Consider the following 20659-nt stretch of genomic DNA (forward strand, 5'->3'; position numbering starts at 1 on the left):
TCTCCACAATGAATGAGCCAGTTACACCAAAATCATGCCACCAATTTGAGTTATACTTTGTTGGAAATTTTTACCAAATTATTAGTTAAAATGAAGTACCTCCACTCACATTAGCTGCTCTTGACTTCCCCAAGACTGGCTGGTATGATGGGGGGATTCAACTTACCCATCCTTGATCTTATTCGTCCTCTCCACATTGTCGATATCCATCCGGATCTTGTACTTGACGTGATGGGGCAGCTCAACGCTGCCAGGAGCAATTCCAGTGAATACGATCCCAGCCCAGAACTTCCGCTCATCCAGTAGCTCCATGGACTTGTTGATGAGCAGAACCTCTGTTGCCACTGGTTCCAGCTTGTTCAGGTTCACACACTGAAGGAAGAACAGCCGTCATGAGAATGCCAATGGCCAGGAAAACAAGTGGTGGCTAAAGCAGAATCCATGCTAAGAGAGAAGCGCTAAGTGCATGACTTTTTTATCCTCGCTCTCTACTCCTCTCTCAAGTCATTCTCCAATATTCAATTGAAAATGGGTTGTTTTGGTTTTTAACTGCAATTTAAGGGAAATGTTGGAAGTATTTAGAGGTAAGTTACCTATACTGATTTTTGTGGAGGGAAAGGGGTTTAAACCTCATTTTCGCTTCTGTTTTCTTAGTTAATTTTGACTCATAACAACTAAACAAACATAACAAAAAAAACTTTCATTTGTCCCTATTAAGTCACATCATTTTTAGAACTCAATTTTTAAAGTGTAATCGGTCCTATTAGATTTTAGATAAGTTTCGTAAGTAATGCTTTTTTAAGGGAATGCTTTGTTGCCATTAGGTATTGGGATATCAAAACACAGGAAAACCTAGAAAACGATGGATAGAGACATTCTTGAGTCAGATAGAATAAAGCTAGAGGTTAGGTCTGTTGATTTACTCATTCAGTCATTTAACTAACATTCATTGAGTACCTTTTTGTACATTACACCCTGTGTTAGGTGGAGGGATACTACTGTAAATAAGATGACACATTATTTCTAAACTTTACTCCAATCCAAACCTTATTGCACCATCTCAGAGAAAGAAGCCAAAGCCTTTTCTAAGTGGTCTGCAGAACAGATCCTCACCTCCATGAAGCGAGAGATCGTCTGGATTGCCTGGTTGGTCTCATTGAAGGCTTCTCTCCAGGTGTACACAGAGCCATTAGTGGACTGCACTTCCTCTGGGTGCTTGGCCAGAAATGCCACGATATCTTTGGCTGTCCAATCTAAGCCTTCCAATCGCTGTTCCCAAAAGTGGTCATTGCCTCTGCTGTCCAATAGCGTCTGCCATTCCAATGACAAAGTACAAGTAGTAAATACCAACTAAGTTTTGATGAGCACTATATGGTTTACAAAACCCTTTCACATACATTGTCTTTCTTTAAAATCTCCATAGAAAACTGTGAGATAGGTAACCCAGTGTTTCTATTTTACAGGTGAGAATACTGGGCTCTCGGATTCTACTGCACCTTCCCACTGCATTATATCTTCTTCCTCTTTTGAGACCCAGGCTGATGACTCCTCATAAAGGCCCTAATCTCTAGATTGAATTAAGACACACCTACTTTTGCTGTTTAGTTTGGGAAAAGAATTCTGCTGTTAAACCAATATGATCTTTTCCAGTTGCAGGATGCATGGGTCATGATGCAAAGGAGGCCTGTCTTCCATTTCTTATTCCCTAGCTGGCTGGCTCTCCACGTGGGTCAACATGGAAGAGAAGGAAAACCAATCTGGTGCTCAACCAGCAGGTGCAGAGGACCAGGGCAGAGGCCTGCACAGATGTGCTGCCAGAAAAATGGGTCTGTTTCAACCTCAGCTCATGGAAAGGAGAATCAGCTGCAACTCCTTTCACACCTTTGAGAATGTACATGAAGCTCTGGCTCTACTGAAATGGAATCCCTAAGGGGCCAAACTCTGCTATTTTTTAAATCAGTCTTATTTCTACTAACATGTAAGTTTTTTCCCCATGTGGCTTTATATTTATTATTACAATGGGAGCATAATAGTTTTTATAGAGTATATAAACTATAATTTCATTAACTATTCCCATACCACAGCATTTAGTCTAATTTCTCACAATAACAATTATTATAGCAATAACATTCTCTCTCATATGGTGACTTCTTTCTTTAAAATTATTTCTGTATGAGATACATCCCTGAGGGTGTGTGAAATGCAGATACACAGGATAGCACATTTTTTATGGCTCTTACAATTTTCATTCCAAATTGTTTTCCTATAGGGAATAACAATTTATACTGTCATCAGTTAAGATATGTGTTTTTGTTAACAAAATAGGTATAAAACTGTACCTCACAAAGGTTCACAGGGGTATGGGTTAGTGATTCTGAAATGACTTATTTGGGACTTGAACTGAGCAAATAAGACCTGAGTGAAGACACGTGGCATTTGGGGTGAGGCCCTCCCTGGCCAGTGTGGCTTCTCAGCAATATGGCCTCTCAGCAATATGGCCAAGGAGGGCAGCAAGGCTGGAGTGACATGCCCAGTGAGATCACTGATCACACGGCCGTTCTAGGGCACGAGAGGGGCCGGGAGACCAAAGATCCCCCTCAGGAGCAGTGGCCAGGGAGAAAGCAGAGGCTTGGGATGAAGGAGACAAACAGCAGCTCAGAAAGGAGAACAGTTTAATATCAGTGGGTTACATGACTCAACGGAGAAGCGCCTCCAGATATGTGGGGTGATGCGACGGGTGTAGACAGAGCCAGAGACAGCAGGAGATAAGAGCTACCACAGAGTAGAATGGTAGCTGCCGGGGGCTGGGGGAAACAGGGAGGTCAAAGGGTATGAAGTTTCAGTTTTGCAGTACAAAGAGTTCTGAGGCCCTAATGTACAGTGTGGTAACTATAGTTAATGATACTGTCCTGTATACTTGACACTTGCTGAGAGGTAACTATGTGAAGTGAGGGACGTGTTACTCACCTCCATTATGGAGGTCATTTCACAACGCATACATATATCAAAACACCAAGCTGTACACCTTAAATACATACACTTTTAATTTGTCAATTACACCTCAATAAAGCAAAAAAAAAAAAAAAAAAAGAAAGAGCTGCCCCAACAGACGCAGAAGTCTCAAGCATTGCCTTGTGTACCAGACGCAAGACTGCAGGGGGTACAGAGGACTGAGTGGCCCAAGCTTGTGGGGTGAACAGTAGAGATGAGAAAGCAGCTGGAGGAGGCTCCTTCGACTTCCACCCACAGGCTGATGAGTCCCCATTTGGTGTCTCAGCCTAACCAGCCCCCTACACTCCAGGCCCCAATACCCACTGGCCTGTTGGACATCCCCACTGTCCACCAGCTAGAAATCAAGAATCATCCTGAAGCTGCCCTCTCTTTCACCCCTCCACAATCAAGCAGTCACCAGGCTTTGCCTCCAGCCAATGCCTTGGCCACCTACTTGGATAGCCTCCGCCCTGGACTCTGCCTTCCACCTTTCCCCTCTTCAATCTACCTGTCAAACCAGAGTAATAGCTCCCCTTGCCTAGCACCCTTTCATGGTGCTCCAGAGCTTAAAGTAAAGGTCCTTGGCTTCACGCCCAAGGCTCTCCAAACCACATGCCATGCTTTTCTCCCCAGCCACAGCTCCTCCATTTCCTGTCACACATCCTGTGTTCTCCAGCAGGATTCCTAATGAATGCCACGGCCATGTTGGCAAGCGCCTTGTCCCAGAAGAACTGAGAGCCTGTGAGCTGCTGGAGCATCCAAACCAAACCCTCTATTTAAGAGTAGGGGAAGCATCTATCTGCCTACAGACTAAAACTCATGGAGTTCCTTCAACAGGGACCCTCACCAACCTCTGAGATGCAGAAGGAGAGAAGTCCAACAAGTAGAAATGTACATTCTAAGGAGAGAACCAAGAAGAAGACACCTGAGACCACACCTAAGTCTATGGCACTGTCTGTGGCTGGACCACTTGAATCCCTTTTGGAGGAGAGACTGGAGTCCAACAGAGATCCATCCTTGAAGGGCATAAGTTGTTTTTATCATTATTAGTCAGAAGTATTCAGTCAATCCATACAAATTATTGTTCATGTTTTTCTGACTAAAGTCCCTTGGTTTTTAAAGGCTCCCAATTTAAGAATTAAATTGCAAGACTAGCGCAACAAAGATGACTCCAGCTTTCCCCTCATTGGAAGACCACCTGCATATCGTCCCTCCCAGGGCATCAAGGGACAGTCCTCAGCCTGGGAGAGCACCTCTCAGGGTAGATACCTCCTCTAATACCTAGCTGCCCCTCCCATCAATGAGGTGTCAAGAAAAGAAACCTGGCAAAATCCATTCGTGCTTCTTAATAGCAGGAAAAAAGGAAGAGGCCTCTCTCACCATGGAGAGAGGAAATAGTCTAATGATTCTCTGACTCAGCCCAAGGCAGGATGATGCAATTAAATGGCACTCAGGCTCAGGCAAAGGAGACATTCCATTCTTGCTCAGACTCCTCTGCTTTTGAATCCAATTGTCTCTAGAGCATTTATCCCTTTTCAAGTGGTTCTGAAGCACTAAGTGCAATTCCCCTCCATGCAGCAGCTCTACACTCACACGGTGCCTTGGGGAATGAGTATCTCAGGTCAGACCAGACCTTTGCTCACACACACCTCTGTCCAAGACCCACTAGGACATAGTAGGGCTAAGTAAGATGCTGTGGCTCTAGAGCCAGAAATGAAAATAATCAAGGTCCAGTAATCACCAAACTCTTGCTCCAAATACCAGCCCTAGGTTTCTTGGAAATCTGATTTTGACTATCAGACGCATTGATGCTGATGTGCATGAAATGGTGTGATTTGTGCACCGTCACCTGTAGCTCTGCCAAGTGATGGGCCTGTGGCTTGAGCGATGCTCAGTACGCCTGCACTGGTTCAATGTAAAGAATCCTCATCTCAGTGACTTCTGGGAAAGTAAAGAGCATCAATCAGGTACACGGTAATCAGAGGGACACTCACCCGGACAAGGTCCATTTCTGGGCTGCTCTCCATGAAGGTCCAGATCTTGGGGCTGAGCTCTTGCCACATGCCTTCCAGATCATGAAACACAGCCAGTTCCTGGAAGGTCTTATTCACCTGGAGTCAAACGGGGAGCCAGGGGCAGCAAAAAAAAAAAGAGAGAGAGGGAGGTAGAGACATGAGAACTCAGCTGCTCCCTGCAAAGATGTTCCATCACAGAAGCCCTTTTCCAGTCCTTCCCATTCCCAAGAAGTGTCTGCCTGCAGCAGTGATTCAAATACCCAAGGCTGGAGAGCTGGCCCTCAACAGTCAGCTTGGGCCTAAGTCAAACTGGAGGTTCTCACTCTGGAAATCCCAGAAGAGCCATGAGTATACACAACACACGCCATCCGAAGCCACCTTTATATTTTTGTCCATAATTCTAGGAGGATTCTGTAGAGGGCCTCTTGGGCCCAGGCAGCTTACCTCAGCCATAACCTGCCTTGTGACTGGAGTGTCAGGTGTATACAGGATCTTCCCAACAAGCAGGGGCTTGAGAGCTTTCCATATGATGCGGGAAAGAGGACTGGACTCCAGATTCTTCATCAAATCATTGCAATAAGGAGCTATGAAGAGGATGAAAGGCAAATATTTGTATGCATGCTCATGTACTTGTAGGAACTAACAAGAGCTTTGGAGCCAGCTGGTCAGTCATGGGTTCAAATCTCAGCTCTGCCACTTAATGGCTATGTAACAACATCACTTGTCTAAGCCTCAGTTGGCTACTCTGTAAAAATAAAGTTAATGACATCTACTTGGCAGAGATGCAGAGAGGATTAACTGAGATGCTATCTGTGGAGCCCCTAGAACGATACTCGATAAATAATCGGAGCTCATTGTAACACTGATGATGGATAACTCACAACTGAGACAATATGGAAGACTGTTTTTTATTATGCACAATCCTTTATAACTCTAGATTTATAACTCTAGATAGCTTGCACCAGTCCTCACCACTTTGTTTTTATTGGAAACAAAGAGCTGAACTCAGACTTTAGTTTTCAAGCAGAAATTTTAAATGTCCCTTTAATTAATAGGTCTTATCACAAGTATATGTAATAAATGTAATAAACATCCCAAACTGAAAAATCCAAATTTATAACAGACAGTAGGGTTTGATTATCCAGAAGGATTCCTGATTTTTTAAAAATTTTCATTCTGGGGCTTCCCTGGTGGCGCAGTGGTTGAGAGTCCGCCTGCCAATGCAAGGGACATGGGTTCGTGCCCCGGTCCGAGAAGATACCACGTGCCGCGGAGTGGCTGGGCCCGTGAGCCATGGCCACTGAGCCTGCGCGTCCAGAGCCTGTGCTCCGCAACGGGAGAGGCCACAGCAGTGAGAGGCCCGCGTACCGCAAAAAAAAAAAAAAAAAAAAAAAAAAAACTTCATTCTGGGTTCTTTTAGATACTAAGTATCCTCTACATGCTACAAACAATTTTTTTTTAAAGAGGATTTTCTCACAGTTATATCTGTTGTGAAAATGAAGATTCCCTTGGGTTGATTCACAAAGTGAGGGAGCAGAGGGGATGGCATTTCAGAAAACTGCCTACAGTTCCCTTCCCCCTTCAGGCTCGCAAAGTAACCTGCCATGTCTGCAGCGCTTCACTCCAGACAAGAATAAAAGGTTCTTGTGTCACAATAACGCACAAAAAGCCACCTCACTCAGTGTCTGAAAGGCACACCTGCAGTTAGAAATGGAGAAAGGCTCACTTGCATCATATTTTCAATGAAAACGATGCCCTTGTCTAAAACTGTAACACTGGCTCCTGGCTGCCACCAGGCACAGGACACACATCCCCACAAAACTGCCCGAGTGTGGGGAACAAATATGGAGTTACAAGGTTCTTCAACGTCACCTTGCAGCTAAGAACCACAAAGAGCAGATCACGTGTCCCAGTCTGATGGCACACACACACACCACCATGAACAGGTATTTTGGAGGCCACGTGGTTTACTGAAAAAAAGCATGGAGCCAGGCAGATCTGGCTTAATCCTGGCTCTTGCCGATTAGCTATGGTGTGGCTTTGACCAAGTCACTGAACCTCTCTGAGCCTATAAAATGTGGGGTTATAAAACCTTCCTCGCAGGGTTATTGTAAGGGTTAAATGAGATAAGTTAAATAAAATGCGTAGTACATAGGAAATGTTCCCTAAATGTTATCTTTTAGTATTGCTGTTGTTGTTGTTAAGTATTGTACAGCACACCTCACGGAGAGCGAGGGGAGAGGGGCAGGGCAAGGGAGAGGAGGAGAAGAAGGAGAAGATACTTGATCACTTTGGGAACCACCCTCCGACATCCCCCAGAAAACTGAGGAGACTGGCTTTCAGTCATCCATTCACTGGAGAAACACACTGTACGCCGGGGATGTGCCAGGCCCCGTTCACACAAGCGGAGACAGTTCACTGATTAGGAGAAGATTCCCTCCTCTAGGAGCTCAGTCTGGGGGGCAAACAGACAGGTAAACACACACCCGCCGCTGCTATGTAGGGTGAGGATAAGCACGAGGAAGCAGGTGCCACAGGGGAGGTGGGGCTGAGCCTGGAACCAAGGCGGGCCGGGCCCAGGGCTTGGGTCGGCACAGACACTCACTGGTAGAGTTGTCATAGAAGGTGACTCACTGGTAGAGTTGTCATAGAAGGTGCCAGCGTCATCCTCAGTGCCGTTGCCTCCAAAGAGGGCTTTGTAGTTGTTGTCCTCATACCAGTTCAGGGACTTGATCTTCAGGCCCCCACCCTCGGGATGGCCGCAGACGATGCGGGACACGGCCTGGTAGATCTGGGTGGGGGAGCTGGAGCTGTTGGCGTTGGTCAGAAACATCACCTCCTGCCGCATGTCAGTCCAGCTCCTCATGCTGAAGAGCTGGTGGGCAGATCAGGAGGAAGAGCAGAGGGAAGAGCGGGGCGGGTTGAAGACACAGAAGAGGAATGAACAGGTTAATGTCTTGACCTCGCCAAAGCCTCAGCCCAGAACATATCTCATCTGGTGTCGCCTCTCAGAGGGGCATCGCTCTGTGATGGGATTGCCAGAGCCTTGCTACTCCTCTGTGGTCCAGGGACCAGTGGCATCAGCGCGACCAGAGAGGCCGTTGAGGTGCAGATTCTGGTCTATCTATCTACAGTTCAAATCTGCGTTTTCACGCGGTGCCCAGGTGACTCCTAGACACATTATTAGAGACTGAGAAGCACCACTTAGCAGTCAGGGGAGCCCCTGGTGATGGGCTTTATCTCATTTGGATGATCACTGACTTCACAGAAGAGGATGCCTTCTTTGAACGACTGTGTGTTCATAGGCGTATGTCAGGAACCGCTCACACCCTCGGTCACTGCCTCATTTCTAAAACACCTCAAACTTCAGTGTGGAAACTGAGGGGCCCTCTGCCCCCAGGCAGAAGAGGTGCTGTGTGTGAAGTCCCATCCTCATCTCGGCTGAGTGTCGGGCAATGGAAAGAGCGCACGGTGGGGGACCGAATGGTGGGGGACCGAGTTTGAATCCCACTTATGTCTCTCATTAGCTCACAGCCTTCGGAAAGTCACTTCTCTGAGGGCCCAAATTCCCATCAAGATGGTGAAGCTAAAACAGTGTGGCGAGGAGAAAATCACACGATATCTGACATCCCAGACAGAGAGGGCCCAACACCGAACAGTCACTGCCAGAAGACCCAGATGCCCCAGGCAGCGGGGTGCTGAGTCTGGGACTCACATGACGTGACCAGCTCTTTGTCTCACACACCAACGTACTCCAGCACCATGCAGACTTCTTGGCCCAGTGGCTCTTATAATTCAATATTTATAGAGCACTTTGTATTTCCACGCATTTCACAATAAATCATTAAAAAAACCCTACATTCCTTGACATGTCACTACATGTCCTCACCGCCTGGAGGGCTGAGGCGTGGTGAGCAGAGGGGAGTGCCTGCGGAACCCTGCACTTGCCCCGGGGGTGGAGTAGGTTCGGACTCCGCGGGCCCAGTTTTCCATCTCACAGAGCCTGCTGGCTCCAGTGAGTGACAAGGTCCTGGGCGCCACAGAGCCCGCCTTTGCCTCCTGCCTGCAAGGGGAACCAGGCGCCCCAGAGGCGGGCAGAGGTCACAAAGATGCCTCCCTCCAGAGAGAGCACCTAACACCGGGAGAACACAGTTAGGCGGCCCGCTTTTCCTGACTTTATCTTCTCATCACCTGTATGACGTATACAGACGGGGAGGGGAGAGGTAGTCAGACCACCTCTCCTTTCGTTGGTGGGTGCAACAGCCCTAGAGATTTTTTTTTTTTTTTTTTTTTTTTTGCAGTATGCGGGCCTCTCACTGTTGTGGCCTCTCCCGTTGCGGAGCACAGGCTCCAGACGCGCAGGCTCAGCGGCCATGGCTCACGGGCCCAGCCGCTCCGCGGCATGTGGGATCCTCCCGGACCGGGACATGAACCCGTGTCCCCTGCATCGGCAGGCGGACTCTCAACCACTGCGCCACCAGGGAAGCCCCCTAGAGATTTTTAAACGACAGCAAGAGCCACTCACTTCTCTTTCTCACCACCACCATCCCCCAATCAAAAGGACAAATTGCTCCCCACCTAAAGCCAGCACATCTTTGGACAGAAGCACCATAAATGACTGAGTTATTCCAAGCTCTGGGCTCTTCCCGGAACCTGTCTCAGGGGCAAACTCCTACTCCTTCTTCTACATCTCAAATCCCACTCCACACCTCCTCCGTGAAGCGCTCCCCCTCACAGGGAAGGGGGCCGCTCACCCTCCAGCCCACGGAAGGTGGCGTCTGATTGTCATCCGTGGAGTGAAGAACCGCTGACTCACTTTCTCAATCCGCTGCGATGGCCTCCTCCTGCCCTCACCCCCATCACAGTCTCCTAGCCTAACAGCCGAACCATAAACGACCCTCATCCTCTAGGTCACACCAGGTGCCCCTGCTCCGGACCCTCCACTGGCCTCCCATCTTACTCAGTGTAAACCCAGCCTTGGCAGCCCTGCACGGCACTCACCTCCTGCTGTGACCTTACCTCCGACTCCCCTCTCACTTGCTCTCTTTGCTCTGGCCACAGCTGGGCTCCTCCCTGGTCTTTATTTTATTTTATTTTTTTAACATCTTTACTGGAGTATAATTACTTTACAATGGTGTGCTAGTTTCTGCTGTGTAACAAAGTGAATCGTCTATACATAGACATATAACCCCATATCCCCTCCCTCTTGCATCTCTCTCCCCGCCTCCCTATCCCACCCCTCTAGGTGGACACAAAGCACCGAGCTGATCTCCCTGTGCTATGCGGCTGCTTCCCACTAGCTATCTAGTTTACATTTGGTAGTGTATATAAGTCCATGCCTCTCTCTCACTTTGTCCCAGCTTCTCCCTGGTCTTTACATACATCTCTTCATCATGCCCTACATCAGTGTCTTTGGATTTACGGTTCCTCCTGCTTGGAGTGGAGGCCCTAGTGTCACTCCCTTCAGGCTCAGATGTCACCTGACCAGAGAGGACTTCACAAGTCAGCCCCCTTTAAAACACCACCTCATTGCCCTCCAGCCTCTTACCCGGCTTTATTTTTCTTCATGGCAGGCATCCCTGCTGTCACATGATATACAGACCTGTTTATTTCTGTCTCTCGCCCCATGTCAGTCCCACGAGAACAGGGAAGTTAGTGCACTCGCTGCTGAGTCCCCAGCACCCGGCTGTGGCAGGCACCTGGTGGGTGCTGGGCAGATAACGGAGACACTGTTTCCTGCCCTGCCTCCCCAGGCTCACCTTCCCGTCACCCAGATGTGAAGCTCATGTCCGTTCTCACTCATCTGGCTCCAAAAGTCCCCATTCCCAGCCAACTGCCGGCCCTGTTAATCCATATTTTCTTTCTTTGAAGAGTCTCCTTTTTATTCTATTTATTTATTTATTTATTTATTTATTTATTATCTATTTATTTATCTATTATTTTATTTATTCCAGTTACCATCAGGGTTCAGACAAAAAGAGGGCTTAAGTAGCAAGAGCATGGGCTTTCGAGGCCAACGGTCCTGGGTTCGAATCCCAGTTTTGCCAATTAACTTACTAGGTGACTGTGGGCAAGTTGTCTAGCTTTTCTGAGCCTCAGTGTCACCTGTAAAATGGGCACAGGAGGACCCACTCACATCTGTCATGTGGATTACACAGGGAAATTGGGTGAAACTGCATGAACCAGGGCAGCTTAGCTCCCTTTTCCTTTTCCTTTTAAGGGTTGTGCTTTGGTCAAACAACCAACTTTCTTTCCAAACATGGAGCAGATCAACAAGTGCACTTATTTACTTATCTTCTCCCATTTGTCCCAGAGAAACGGCAAGTTAGACAATGAGTCACTCATGGCAAAAGTGACTTGACTTAGTGTTCCATTGAGAGGAACAGGTGGCCCTTGCTGTCCAGGACCAGGGAACAAGCAGGGCACAAGGAAGCAGCTGCCAGGAAAAATGTATATTGTTCAGTTGGAGAGGTTCTACCACATGAGTAATAGAAGCATCACATGCTTTCAATTTTTCTTTTTATCCCAGACAAAAGGCAGGCCAGTGATGTAAGAGGAAACAGCTGCAACCAGACCGTGAGTTTAGAGGCAGCCTTCCATGTTAGAGTCCCTGTTTTGCTTTCTCTAAGGCTGGCAGGGACCTCAGAGTAGTATGGGGCATATCAGTGTCAGCTAACGGGGCCCAGGAGAAATGACTTGCAGGGCAGGTTCTGTTTCTCATTCTACCTCCTGGAAGAACCCTGGGAGACCCAGCTTCTCCACCTACAGAGTGGTCACATAACCAGAAGAACAGATGGCAGCCTGGAACAGGGCTTCTCCTCCTGAAAGGGACCCAAAAGCCAGGCCTCTCCAGTCAGACACACATGAGCAGAATTGAAAAACAGAACAGACCCAAAAGCAAAACACTAATAAATCAACAGTGTTGAATCTCGGTGTTTTCTGTATTTTCCAAACGTTCTGCATTTCCCATGGTGACCATGCAAGCCTTTACTCTTAGGAGACATAAGTGAGCTTTGATATTTGAAGAAAATGATACAAACCCCAAAAAATGACTTAGAGAAGCAACTCATAATAAGACTGGACCAAGTCTGAGAGAATTTCACCATGAATTATTCCTACCCAGTGTCTTAAACATTAAGGCCTGCATGGTTTCTGACCACCATCCCTCAAGCTTACCTCTTTACACACCTGGCTCCAAATGGTTCCCCCTTTCCAAGTCTAATGTGAAACAAGGCTGGGTGTCAGAAAGGTGAGTACATGCTGACTGGGAGGCAGAGGAATGGTTAATTGCTTTTTGTAAGTTAGGCCCCCTGATCCTGTGACAAAGGTTATTCTAATACGCTTGTAAACATGTGGACCCGAAAGGTAAACTCAACTTTTATCAGGAGACTACATTCCCATAGTTGAACTCAGGGCCCATATATTTATAAGGGAAAGATCTGAATTAGGGGTACCATGTTCTTCCCTTCAGGTAGCAAACAAATGTTTTGGTGAAAAGACTGTCTTGCTTTGCTTCTGAAAAAGAAATAAGGATGGGCTTCCCTGATGGCACAGTGGTTGAGAGTCCTGCGGGGGACATGGGATTGAGCCCTGGTCCGGGAACATCCCACATGCCACAGAGCAACTGAGCCCGTGAGCCACAACTATTGAGCCTGCGCTCTAGAGCCCGCAAGCCACAATTGCTGAGGCCCGCATGCCTACGGTCTGTGCTCCGCAACAAGAGAAGCCACTGCAATGGGGAGCCCGTGCTCCTCAACAAGAGAAGTCACCTCAATGAGAAGCCCACGCACTGCAATGGAGAGTAGCCCCCGCTCACTGCAACTAGAGAAAGCCCGCACACAGCAACGAAGACCCAACTCAGCCACAAATAAATACATAAATTTATTTAAAAGATAAATAAATACGGAGAAGTTGCTGGTAAGACAAATACAGTACACAGAGGATGAGGAGGAATCATCCTCTTTACAAATGGGTCACTAACTAGGGGCCAAGAGTAATTATGAGAGAAAGTTCTAGGCTAGATATCAGGCCTTCAGCCCCTAGCTAATTAACCTTGAGACATCTATGAGTCTTGGTTTCCTCATCTCTAAAGTAAGGAGATCAAATCAGGTAATTTTAAGATCACAGATATAAAGTTGATTTTACATTTCCTATGATATTCAAATCAAAAAGACCCTCTGAGCCAAACTCAGGGTGGAAAAAAGTGATAGTGGATGATATGCCTTCTGGGGCTGAAAAGAAATGACTTACCTCTTGAGCCACAATCCCAAGGCTATCCAGCAAAGCTTTTGTGGCTTCAGCCAGCTCCTTGCTGGGGAAGGGAGATGTGGAGTTTAGTTCTGTCTGCAATGAGAAAAAAAAATACTTTGTTTCTAAGCTCAATGTAAACCTGAAATCTGTATTTAAAAATAAACAAGTTAATTAAAACTATTCACAATCTTGAGTTTAAAACACAAGAAACCCACTCCTAATCAAAATAAGACACTAAAATTATTCTAACTGTATGTTTGCAGGTTGTTCATCTCAGATAAGAATTACTAATTCTTTGATGGATGCTTTTAAAGGGTATAGAAATGTGTATTTTAAACTAGTTGATATGCAAGAGATAAAAATATCTTGTGTGTGTGTGTGTGTGTGTGTGTGTCCAATGCAAAGTTGACCATAAATTCCCAACTCTGTCTATGATTCTGCAAGAAAGACAACATAGGAATGGCCTTGAGAAACAAGTGTGTGATGGCTCACAAAAAACGAAGACAGTACAAAGTTGCCAAAAGCATGGAAAGAAGGAATTCTCTTTTATTCCACTCAAGTCAGCACTGTTTCTAACACTGGAAATTTACTTATTTTAATATATTAAAATTAATTTTAAATAATTTAAAAATACTTGTTTTTATGTCTAGTTTGAGTCAAATTGTAATATGCCGCCTAACTGCATGGCAAATATAAGCAAATAGCTGAGGCCCAAGGAAAAGCTAGGTTAGGGCAGAAAGCCTAAGCTAGAGAAGAAATAGAGCAATGATGCACAGGCTCTGAGGCCAGAACTGCTTCTGAGTTTTCAGGCTTCCAAAGAAAAAAAGACACAGGGTCAGTTTCATCACTCCTATTTGTCAAATAGGGGGGAAAAGTCTCCAGGGAAAAACCCATCTTTCCTTGTTGCTTCTATGGGCATCATTTTATTCAATATCAGACCCTCAGAAATCTAGAGAAGGCTGAACCATTTTGATATTTGTCATATATCAGAGATTGCTGTGAAATCATAAGGCAGCCTGCATGGAAGATGGCTGAAAGTAGACGGAGCTCATCATTATCTCTGGGAAACAGCAGCCTGGGATGTTTCCCTTTAAAAAGAACTCCAAATGCAGAAGGCTAGGTTAGTATCATGATCTCATCATAATATCCTAGCATAATCCCAAATGTACATTTCTGATAAAATCTGTCTACTAGGTTCTCTGGAAGATTTCATCCAGCCTGATTCATGAGCTCTTCTAGAATGGCTCACTCGCCAGAGACCAACCTTCCCACACTCCCAGCCCTCTGATGGGCCCATGCTTTCCTTGAAATGGTACACTCAGGTAGGTCTCTGTGACACAACTAGCAGGATGTGTTAATGATCATTCCTTCCATGAAGTAATTATAAGCGAAAACAGGTGGGGGGATTTTTGTTTGCTTTTTCTTTCTCTCTTCAGGTTCACATTACACCTGAAGGCTACCACACTAAAAATTGAACCTACAGAGACCTTGGTAAGGAAAACTTTTTATATAACGAGAGGTCTTAATTGGAAGACATAGGAGGTAAAAACTGTTTCTGTGCTCACCATGAGGCTCACAAGAGGATACATGTTCAGGATTGCACAGCAAAACAAAAAATGCTAAATTACATTAATGTAAACATTTAAAACTTAAAATGTGGTAGTTAATGCATTTCTTTTTCAAGTCTGCATTGAAATAAGATTCGTATCACTCTAGGGTGACCCGAAGTGACTACAGAACCCTGGGCAAGTGGCTTCAACTCCCCATGCCTCCACTTCCTCAACTCCACAGCAGAATAAACGATAATGTGCACGTGTCACAGCGCCTTCAAAACATTAAACCAGAGACCATGTGCAAGCCCCTGCACGGTGCCTGGCACACTGCTGATCCTTATCATTATAAACAATTCCATCCTTGCCTTTCTCTTCCCTTCCTCCAAAGTTTACTACCAAAACAGAAGGGCTAGTCCTCTGCACACAGGGTTTTCCAGTTCTTGAAGGGACGTGCACCCTCCCTTCTGTCTGTCTCTGGGTGAACTTTTCCTCTTGTCGAGGTGCCCTTCTCCACGAAGCAGACAGCTAGAGTTGTCAGCTCGAGGCAAGAATATCAGCCACACTCCAGTGTGCTATTTCTAAAATTATAAACGGTCCTCAGCACAAAACCAAGACATCCTCATCCTTAACTCCTGACGGCCTAGGGCAAATGCTTCTCTTTCCCCTATAACCCTTTTTCTTAGTGTTTGCCAAACTGAGAAACAAAAGATAATATTAAGTGGATGACAGATATACTTATATTGGTATATATTTATACTATATACACAGAAACTTTCCCCAAACTTGACATTTAAATGGAAAAACCTGAAGCAAAATCATTACCTATGATTATGTATATATATACACACACACACCTTTATCTTAATGTATATTCATGTATACCCTCTAGGTACAGTAAGTGATACTGATTTTACTTTTATAGGAGTAATTCAGTTTCCTTTTCTTTATACAAAACAAATGAGTTGATTAAAAGAAAATATTAAATTAAAAACCAATTGCACTTGAATACAACCTAAATCATGACAGAGGATTGAGAATAACCAGGTTTCACCAACACAGTGTGGTCTCAGGAACTCCTCATCAGAACCACCTGAGGTGCTTGTCAGCGTGCCCACGCCCAGCCCCCGAGACCTGAGTGAAAAGCTAGATGTGAGACCCACAAATCCTTAGGAAATTTTTTGCACGCTGAAGTTTGAGAACCACTGAGGCACAGCACCTGGACAATATCCACACCTCTTTTTCACAGTATTCTTTGCACGAGTGTGGCTGTTTGTGCATTCTATATCTGGTCCACACGATGCTGTCTGCTTCAGACTGTGAAGCAGTGACAAGAAGCCAATCAGTTTACCTGATTGGTAACGCATCTGCAGCCAGGTACGTCATACCAATTGTGTACACAAGTCACCAAGTGCAAAAGGCTAGCTCTCTAAACCCCCAGACCCAACACTGGCCGGTTGTCCCCACTAGCAAGCATTCCCCTGAAGGAGACAAATCAATGAGCAGTTCATGTTGTTCTGAGAATATGTCTTCCCCATCTGAATGAATTTAAATCTTCACTGGGTAATGATTTTTCCTTCAGGTTTTTCCATTTAAGTGTCTTAACTTTGGAGCAAGCTTATTCTTCTTGTTTTAGAAGCTACACAATTCAGCAAAACTCCACACACACAGCAGGGCTTACTGCATGGCTGTTTCACCCATGAATATAGTTAACCATGGACATAAACATAAAGACCTCATTGAATTTACTGTGGATTTCAGACCTTTAGATATTCAAACTCCATGCAATACCGTATCTTACTATATGAACTTGTTGTCAATAGACTGAACTTTGGTTTGTTTGTTTAATTGATTGATTCAGGTTGTGGTCTCAAAGAGAAAAACACTGGCTAAACCCATCCATAAATCATAACTAGAATAGTCAATTCCATTTTTTTGGATCCTTTTTACACTAATCATTGTTTGAGATTAAATGCTCAGAATTCATTAACATAAGTATTGGCAACCTGTAATCAGTACAAACTAATTTCCATTTTCAAAGGAGTGCTGATTGGAGTTACACATATAGGTGTGGGTTGACATCACAGGGTTAAAAACACACACAATTCAAATTCAACATCAAGTTTAAATCTTACATTATCCAGGTATTTTGCTCAAGACTCCATTTCACTTTTTTGTGCTTGGACACTATAAAATACAGAGAGGAGACTGATGTAAATCAGATTTAATATTACAAATTAATGGGAAAAGGATGGGCTGTTCAACCAGTGTTGCTGAGACAAGTAGTTACTCATATAAGATAGTAATTTTTTGGTTTGCTCACCCCCCAGCGCGGGCAGGGGCTGGGAGCTGCTGGCTCAGGCTTTGGAGGTCAGACCCCAGGGAGAGGACAGAGGTTGGCTATGTGAAGACAGCCTGAAGGGGGCTAGTGTGCCACAGATAGCCAGGAGGGAGTCTGGGGAAAAGTCTGGACCTGCTGGAGAGGCAACACAGCATTGTTTCCAGGTGTGTGAGGAGAGGGGATTCCTGCTCCGTGTGCCCACAGAAGGCAGAGCACCACCTAAGCGAGCTCCAGAGACAGGCACAAGCCATGGCTATCAGCTCAGACCCCAGAGATGGGCATGAACCGCTAACGCTGCCGCCACTGCCACTCAGAATCCTGTGTGCAACCTCAGGTCACTACCCACACCCCCCGAGGAGCCTGTGCAGCATGCCACTGCCAGGGTCCCGTGATCCAGGGACAAATTCCCCAGGAAAACACATGGCACGCCTCAGGCTGCTGCAACGTCATGTTGGCGTCTGCTGCCACAGGCTCACCCTCCATTCCAATTATGACTACCGTAACCATCCCTTTCCCTGGCCTGAGTGAGCAAGAGAACCCTAATCAGCTGCTGCTTTAATCCCCTCCTGTCTGGGCAGAGAACAGATGCCTGAGGGTGGCCTATACGCAGAGGTGGGGCCAAAACCAAAGCTGAACCCCAGGAGCTGTAAGAACAAAGAAGAGAAAGGGAAATTTCTCCCAGCAGCCTCAGGAGCAGTGGGTTAAATCCCCCCAATCAACTTGATAAACCCTGCATCTCTGGAATACCTGAAAAGACAATGAATGCTCCCAAAATAGAGGCAGTGGACTTTGGGAGCAACTGTAGACTTGGGGTTTGCTTTCTCTGTCTGATTGGTTTTTGGTTTTATGTTTATCTTAGTATACTTTTTAGTGCTTGTTATCATTAGTGGATTTGTTTATTGGTTTGATTGCTCTCTTCCTTTTTCTTTTTTTTACTTTTTAAAATTTTTTATCTTTTTTATTATTTTTTCTACTTTTATTATTTTTTATTTTATTATTTTGTTTTTTCCTTTTTTCCCTTTTTCTGAGTGTGTATGTTTCTTTGTGTGATTTTCTCTGTTTAGTTTTGCTTTTACCATTTGGTTTGGGATTCTAGCTGTTCTTTTTTTTTTTTCTTCCTTTTCTTCCTAGCCGTGTGGCTGGCAGGGTCTTGGTGCTCCAGCTGGGTGTCGGGCCTGAGCCTCCGAGGTGGGAGGGCTGAGTCCAGGACACTGGAACAGAGACCTCCCGGCTCCATGTAATATCAATCGGTGAGAGCTCTCCCAGAGATCTCCATCTCAACACTAAGACCCAGCTCCACCCAATGGCTAGCAAACTCCAGTGCTGGACACCCCATGCCAAACAACTAGAAAGACAGGAACACAATTCCACCCATTAGCAGAGAAGCTGCCTAAAGTCATACTAAATTCACAGACACCCCAAAACACACCACCAAACGTGGCCCTGCCCACCAGAAAGACAAGATCCAGCACCACCCACCAGAGCACAGGCACCAGTCCCCTCCACAAGCCACTGAGCCAACCTCACCCACTGGGGGCAGACACCAAAAATAACAGGAACTATGAACCTGCAGCCTGCAAAAAAGAGACCCCAAACACACACAGTAAGTTAAATAAAATGAGAGGACAGAGAAATACACAACAGATGAAGGAGCAAGGTAAAAACCCACCAGACCAAACAAATGAAGAGGAAATAGGCAGTCTACCTGAAAAAGAATTCAGAATAACGATAGTAAAGATGATCCAAAATCTCGGCAATAGAATGGAGAAAATACAAGAAACGTTTAACAAGGACCTAGAAGAACTGAAGAGCAAACAAACAATGATAAACAACACAATAAATGAAATATAAAAGTTCTCTAGAAGGAATCAATAACAGAATAACTTAGACAGAAGAACGGATAAACGAGCTGGAAGATAATATAGTGGAAATAACTGCCACAGAGCAGAATAAAGAAAAAAGAATGAAAGGAATTGAGGACAGTCTCAGAGACCTCTGGGACAACATTATATGCATCAACATTCGAATTATAGGGGTCCCAGAAGAGGAAGAGAAAAAAACAGGGTCTGAGAAAATATTTGAAGAGATGATAGTTGAAAACTTCCCTAACATGGGAAAGGAAACAGTCCATCAAGCCCAGGAAGCACAGAGAGTCCCTTACAGGATAAATCCAAGAGGAAACATGCCAAGACACATATTAATCAAACTATCAAAAATTAAATACAAAGAAAAAATATTAAAAGCAGCAAGGGAAAAGCAACACATAACATACAAGGGAATCCTCATAAGGTTAACAGCTGATCTTTCAGCAGAAACTCTGTAAGCCAGAAGGGAGTGGCAGGACGTATTTAAAGTGATGAAAGGGAAAAACCTACAACCAAGATTACTCTACACAGCAAGGATCTCATTCAGATTCGATGGAGAAATCAAAAGCTTTACAGACAAGCAAAAGCTAAGAGAATTCAGCACCACCAAACCAGCTTTACAACAAATGCTAAAGGAACTTCTCTAGGCAGGAAACACAAGGCAAGGAAAAGACCTACAAAAATGAATGCAAAACAATTAAGAAAATGGTAATAGGAACATACATATCGATAATCACCTACCTTAAATGTAAATGGATTAAATGTTCCAAGCAAAAGACAAAGACTGGCGGAATGCATACAAAAACAAGACCCATATATATGCTGCCTACAAGAGACCCACTTCAGACCTAGGGGCACATACAGACTGAAAGTGAGGGGATGGAAAAAGATATTCCATGCAAATGGAAATCAAAAGAAAGCTGCAGTAGCAATTCTCATATCAGACAAAATAGACTTTAAAACAAAGACTATTACAAGAGACAAAGAAGGACACTACATAATGATCAAGGGATCAATCCAAGAAGAAGATATAACAATTGTAAACATTTATGCACCCAACATAGGAGCACCTCAATACATAAGGCAAATGCTAACAGCCATAAAAGGGGAAATCAACAGTAACACAATCATAGTAGGGGACTTTAACACCCCACTTTCACCAATGGACAGATCATCCAAAATGAAAATAAATAAGGAAACACAAGCTTTAAATGACACATGAGACCAGAAAGACTTAATTGATATTTTTAGGACATTCCATCCAAAAACAACAGAATACACTTTCTTCTCAAGTGCATTCTCCAGGATAGACCGTATCTTGGGTTACAAATCAAGCCTCGGTAAATTTAAGAAAATTGAAATCGTATCAAGTATCTTTTCTGACCACAACGCTATGAGACTAGATATCAATTACAGGAAAAAAACTGTAAAAAACACAAACACATGGAGGCTAAACAATATGCTACTAAATAACCAAGAGATCACTGAAGAAATCAAAAGGAAATTAAAAAATACCTAGAAATGAATAACAATGAAAACACGACGACCCAAAACCTATGGGATGCAGCAAAAGCAGTTCTAAGAGGGAATTTTATAGCAATACAATCCTACCTCAAGAAACAAGAAAAATCTCAAATAAACAACTTA

General features: G+C 44.8%; 1 protein-coding gene across 1 annotated transcript in view; it reads right to left on the bottom strand.

Annotated features, from left to right (window-relative positions):
* Positions 1–20659, bottom strand: part of ABCA1 (ATP binding cassette subfamily A member 1) — a gene marked incomplete at its 3' end in the record, with an annotated part of 136627 nt that overhangs the window by 45170 nt on the left and 70798 nt on the right. Inside the window, exons 8-13 of the mRNA XM_079705857.1 lie at positions 13257–13349; positions 7641–7881; positions 5451–5590; positions 4986–5102; positions 1114–1311; positions 167–372 (exon numbers count right to left, since the gene is read on the bottom strand). Of these exons, the coding sequence (XP_079561983.1) occupies positions 167–372; positions 1114–1311; positions 4986–5102; positions 5451–5590; positions 7641–7881; positions 13257–13349 (995 nt within the window). The remainder of the gene's footprint in view (positions 1–166; positions 373–1113; positions 1312–4985; positions 5103–5450; positions 5591–7640; positions 7882–13256; positions 13350–20659) is intronic.

Source organism: Hyperoodon ampullatus (assembly GCF_949752795.1).
Source record: "Hyperoodon ampullatus genome assembly, chromosome: 6".
Lineage (NCBI taxonomy): Eukaryota > Metazoa > Chordata > Mammalia > Artiodactyla > Ziphiidae > Hyperoodon > Hyperoodon ampullatus.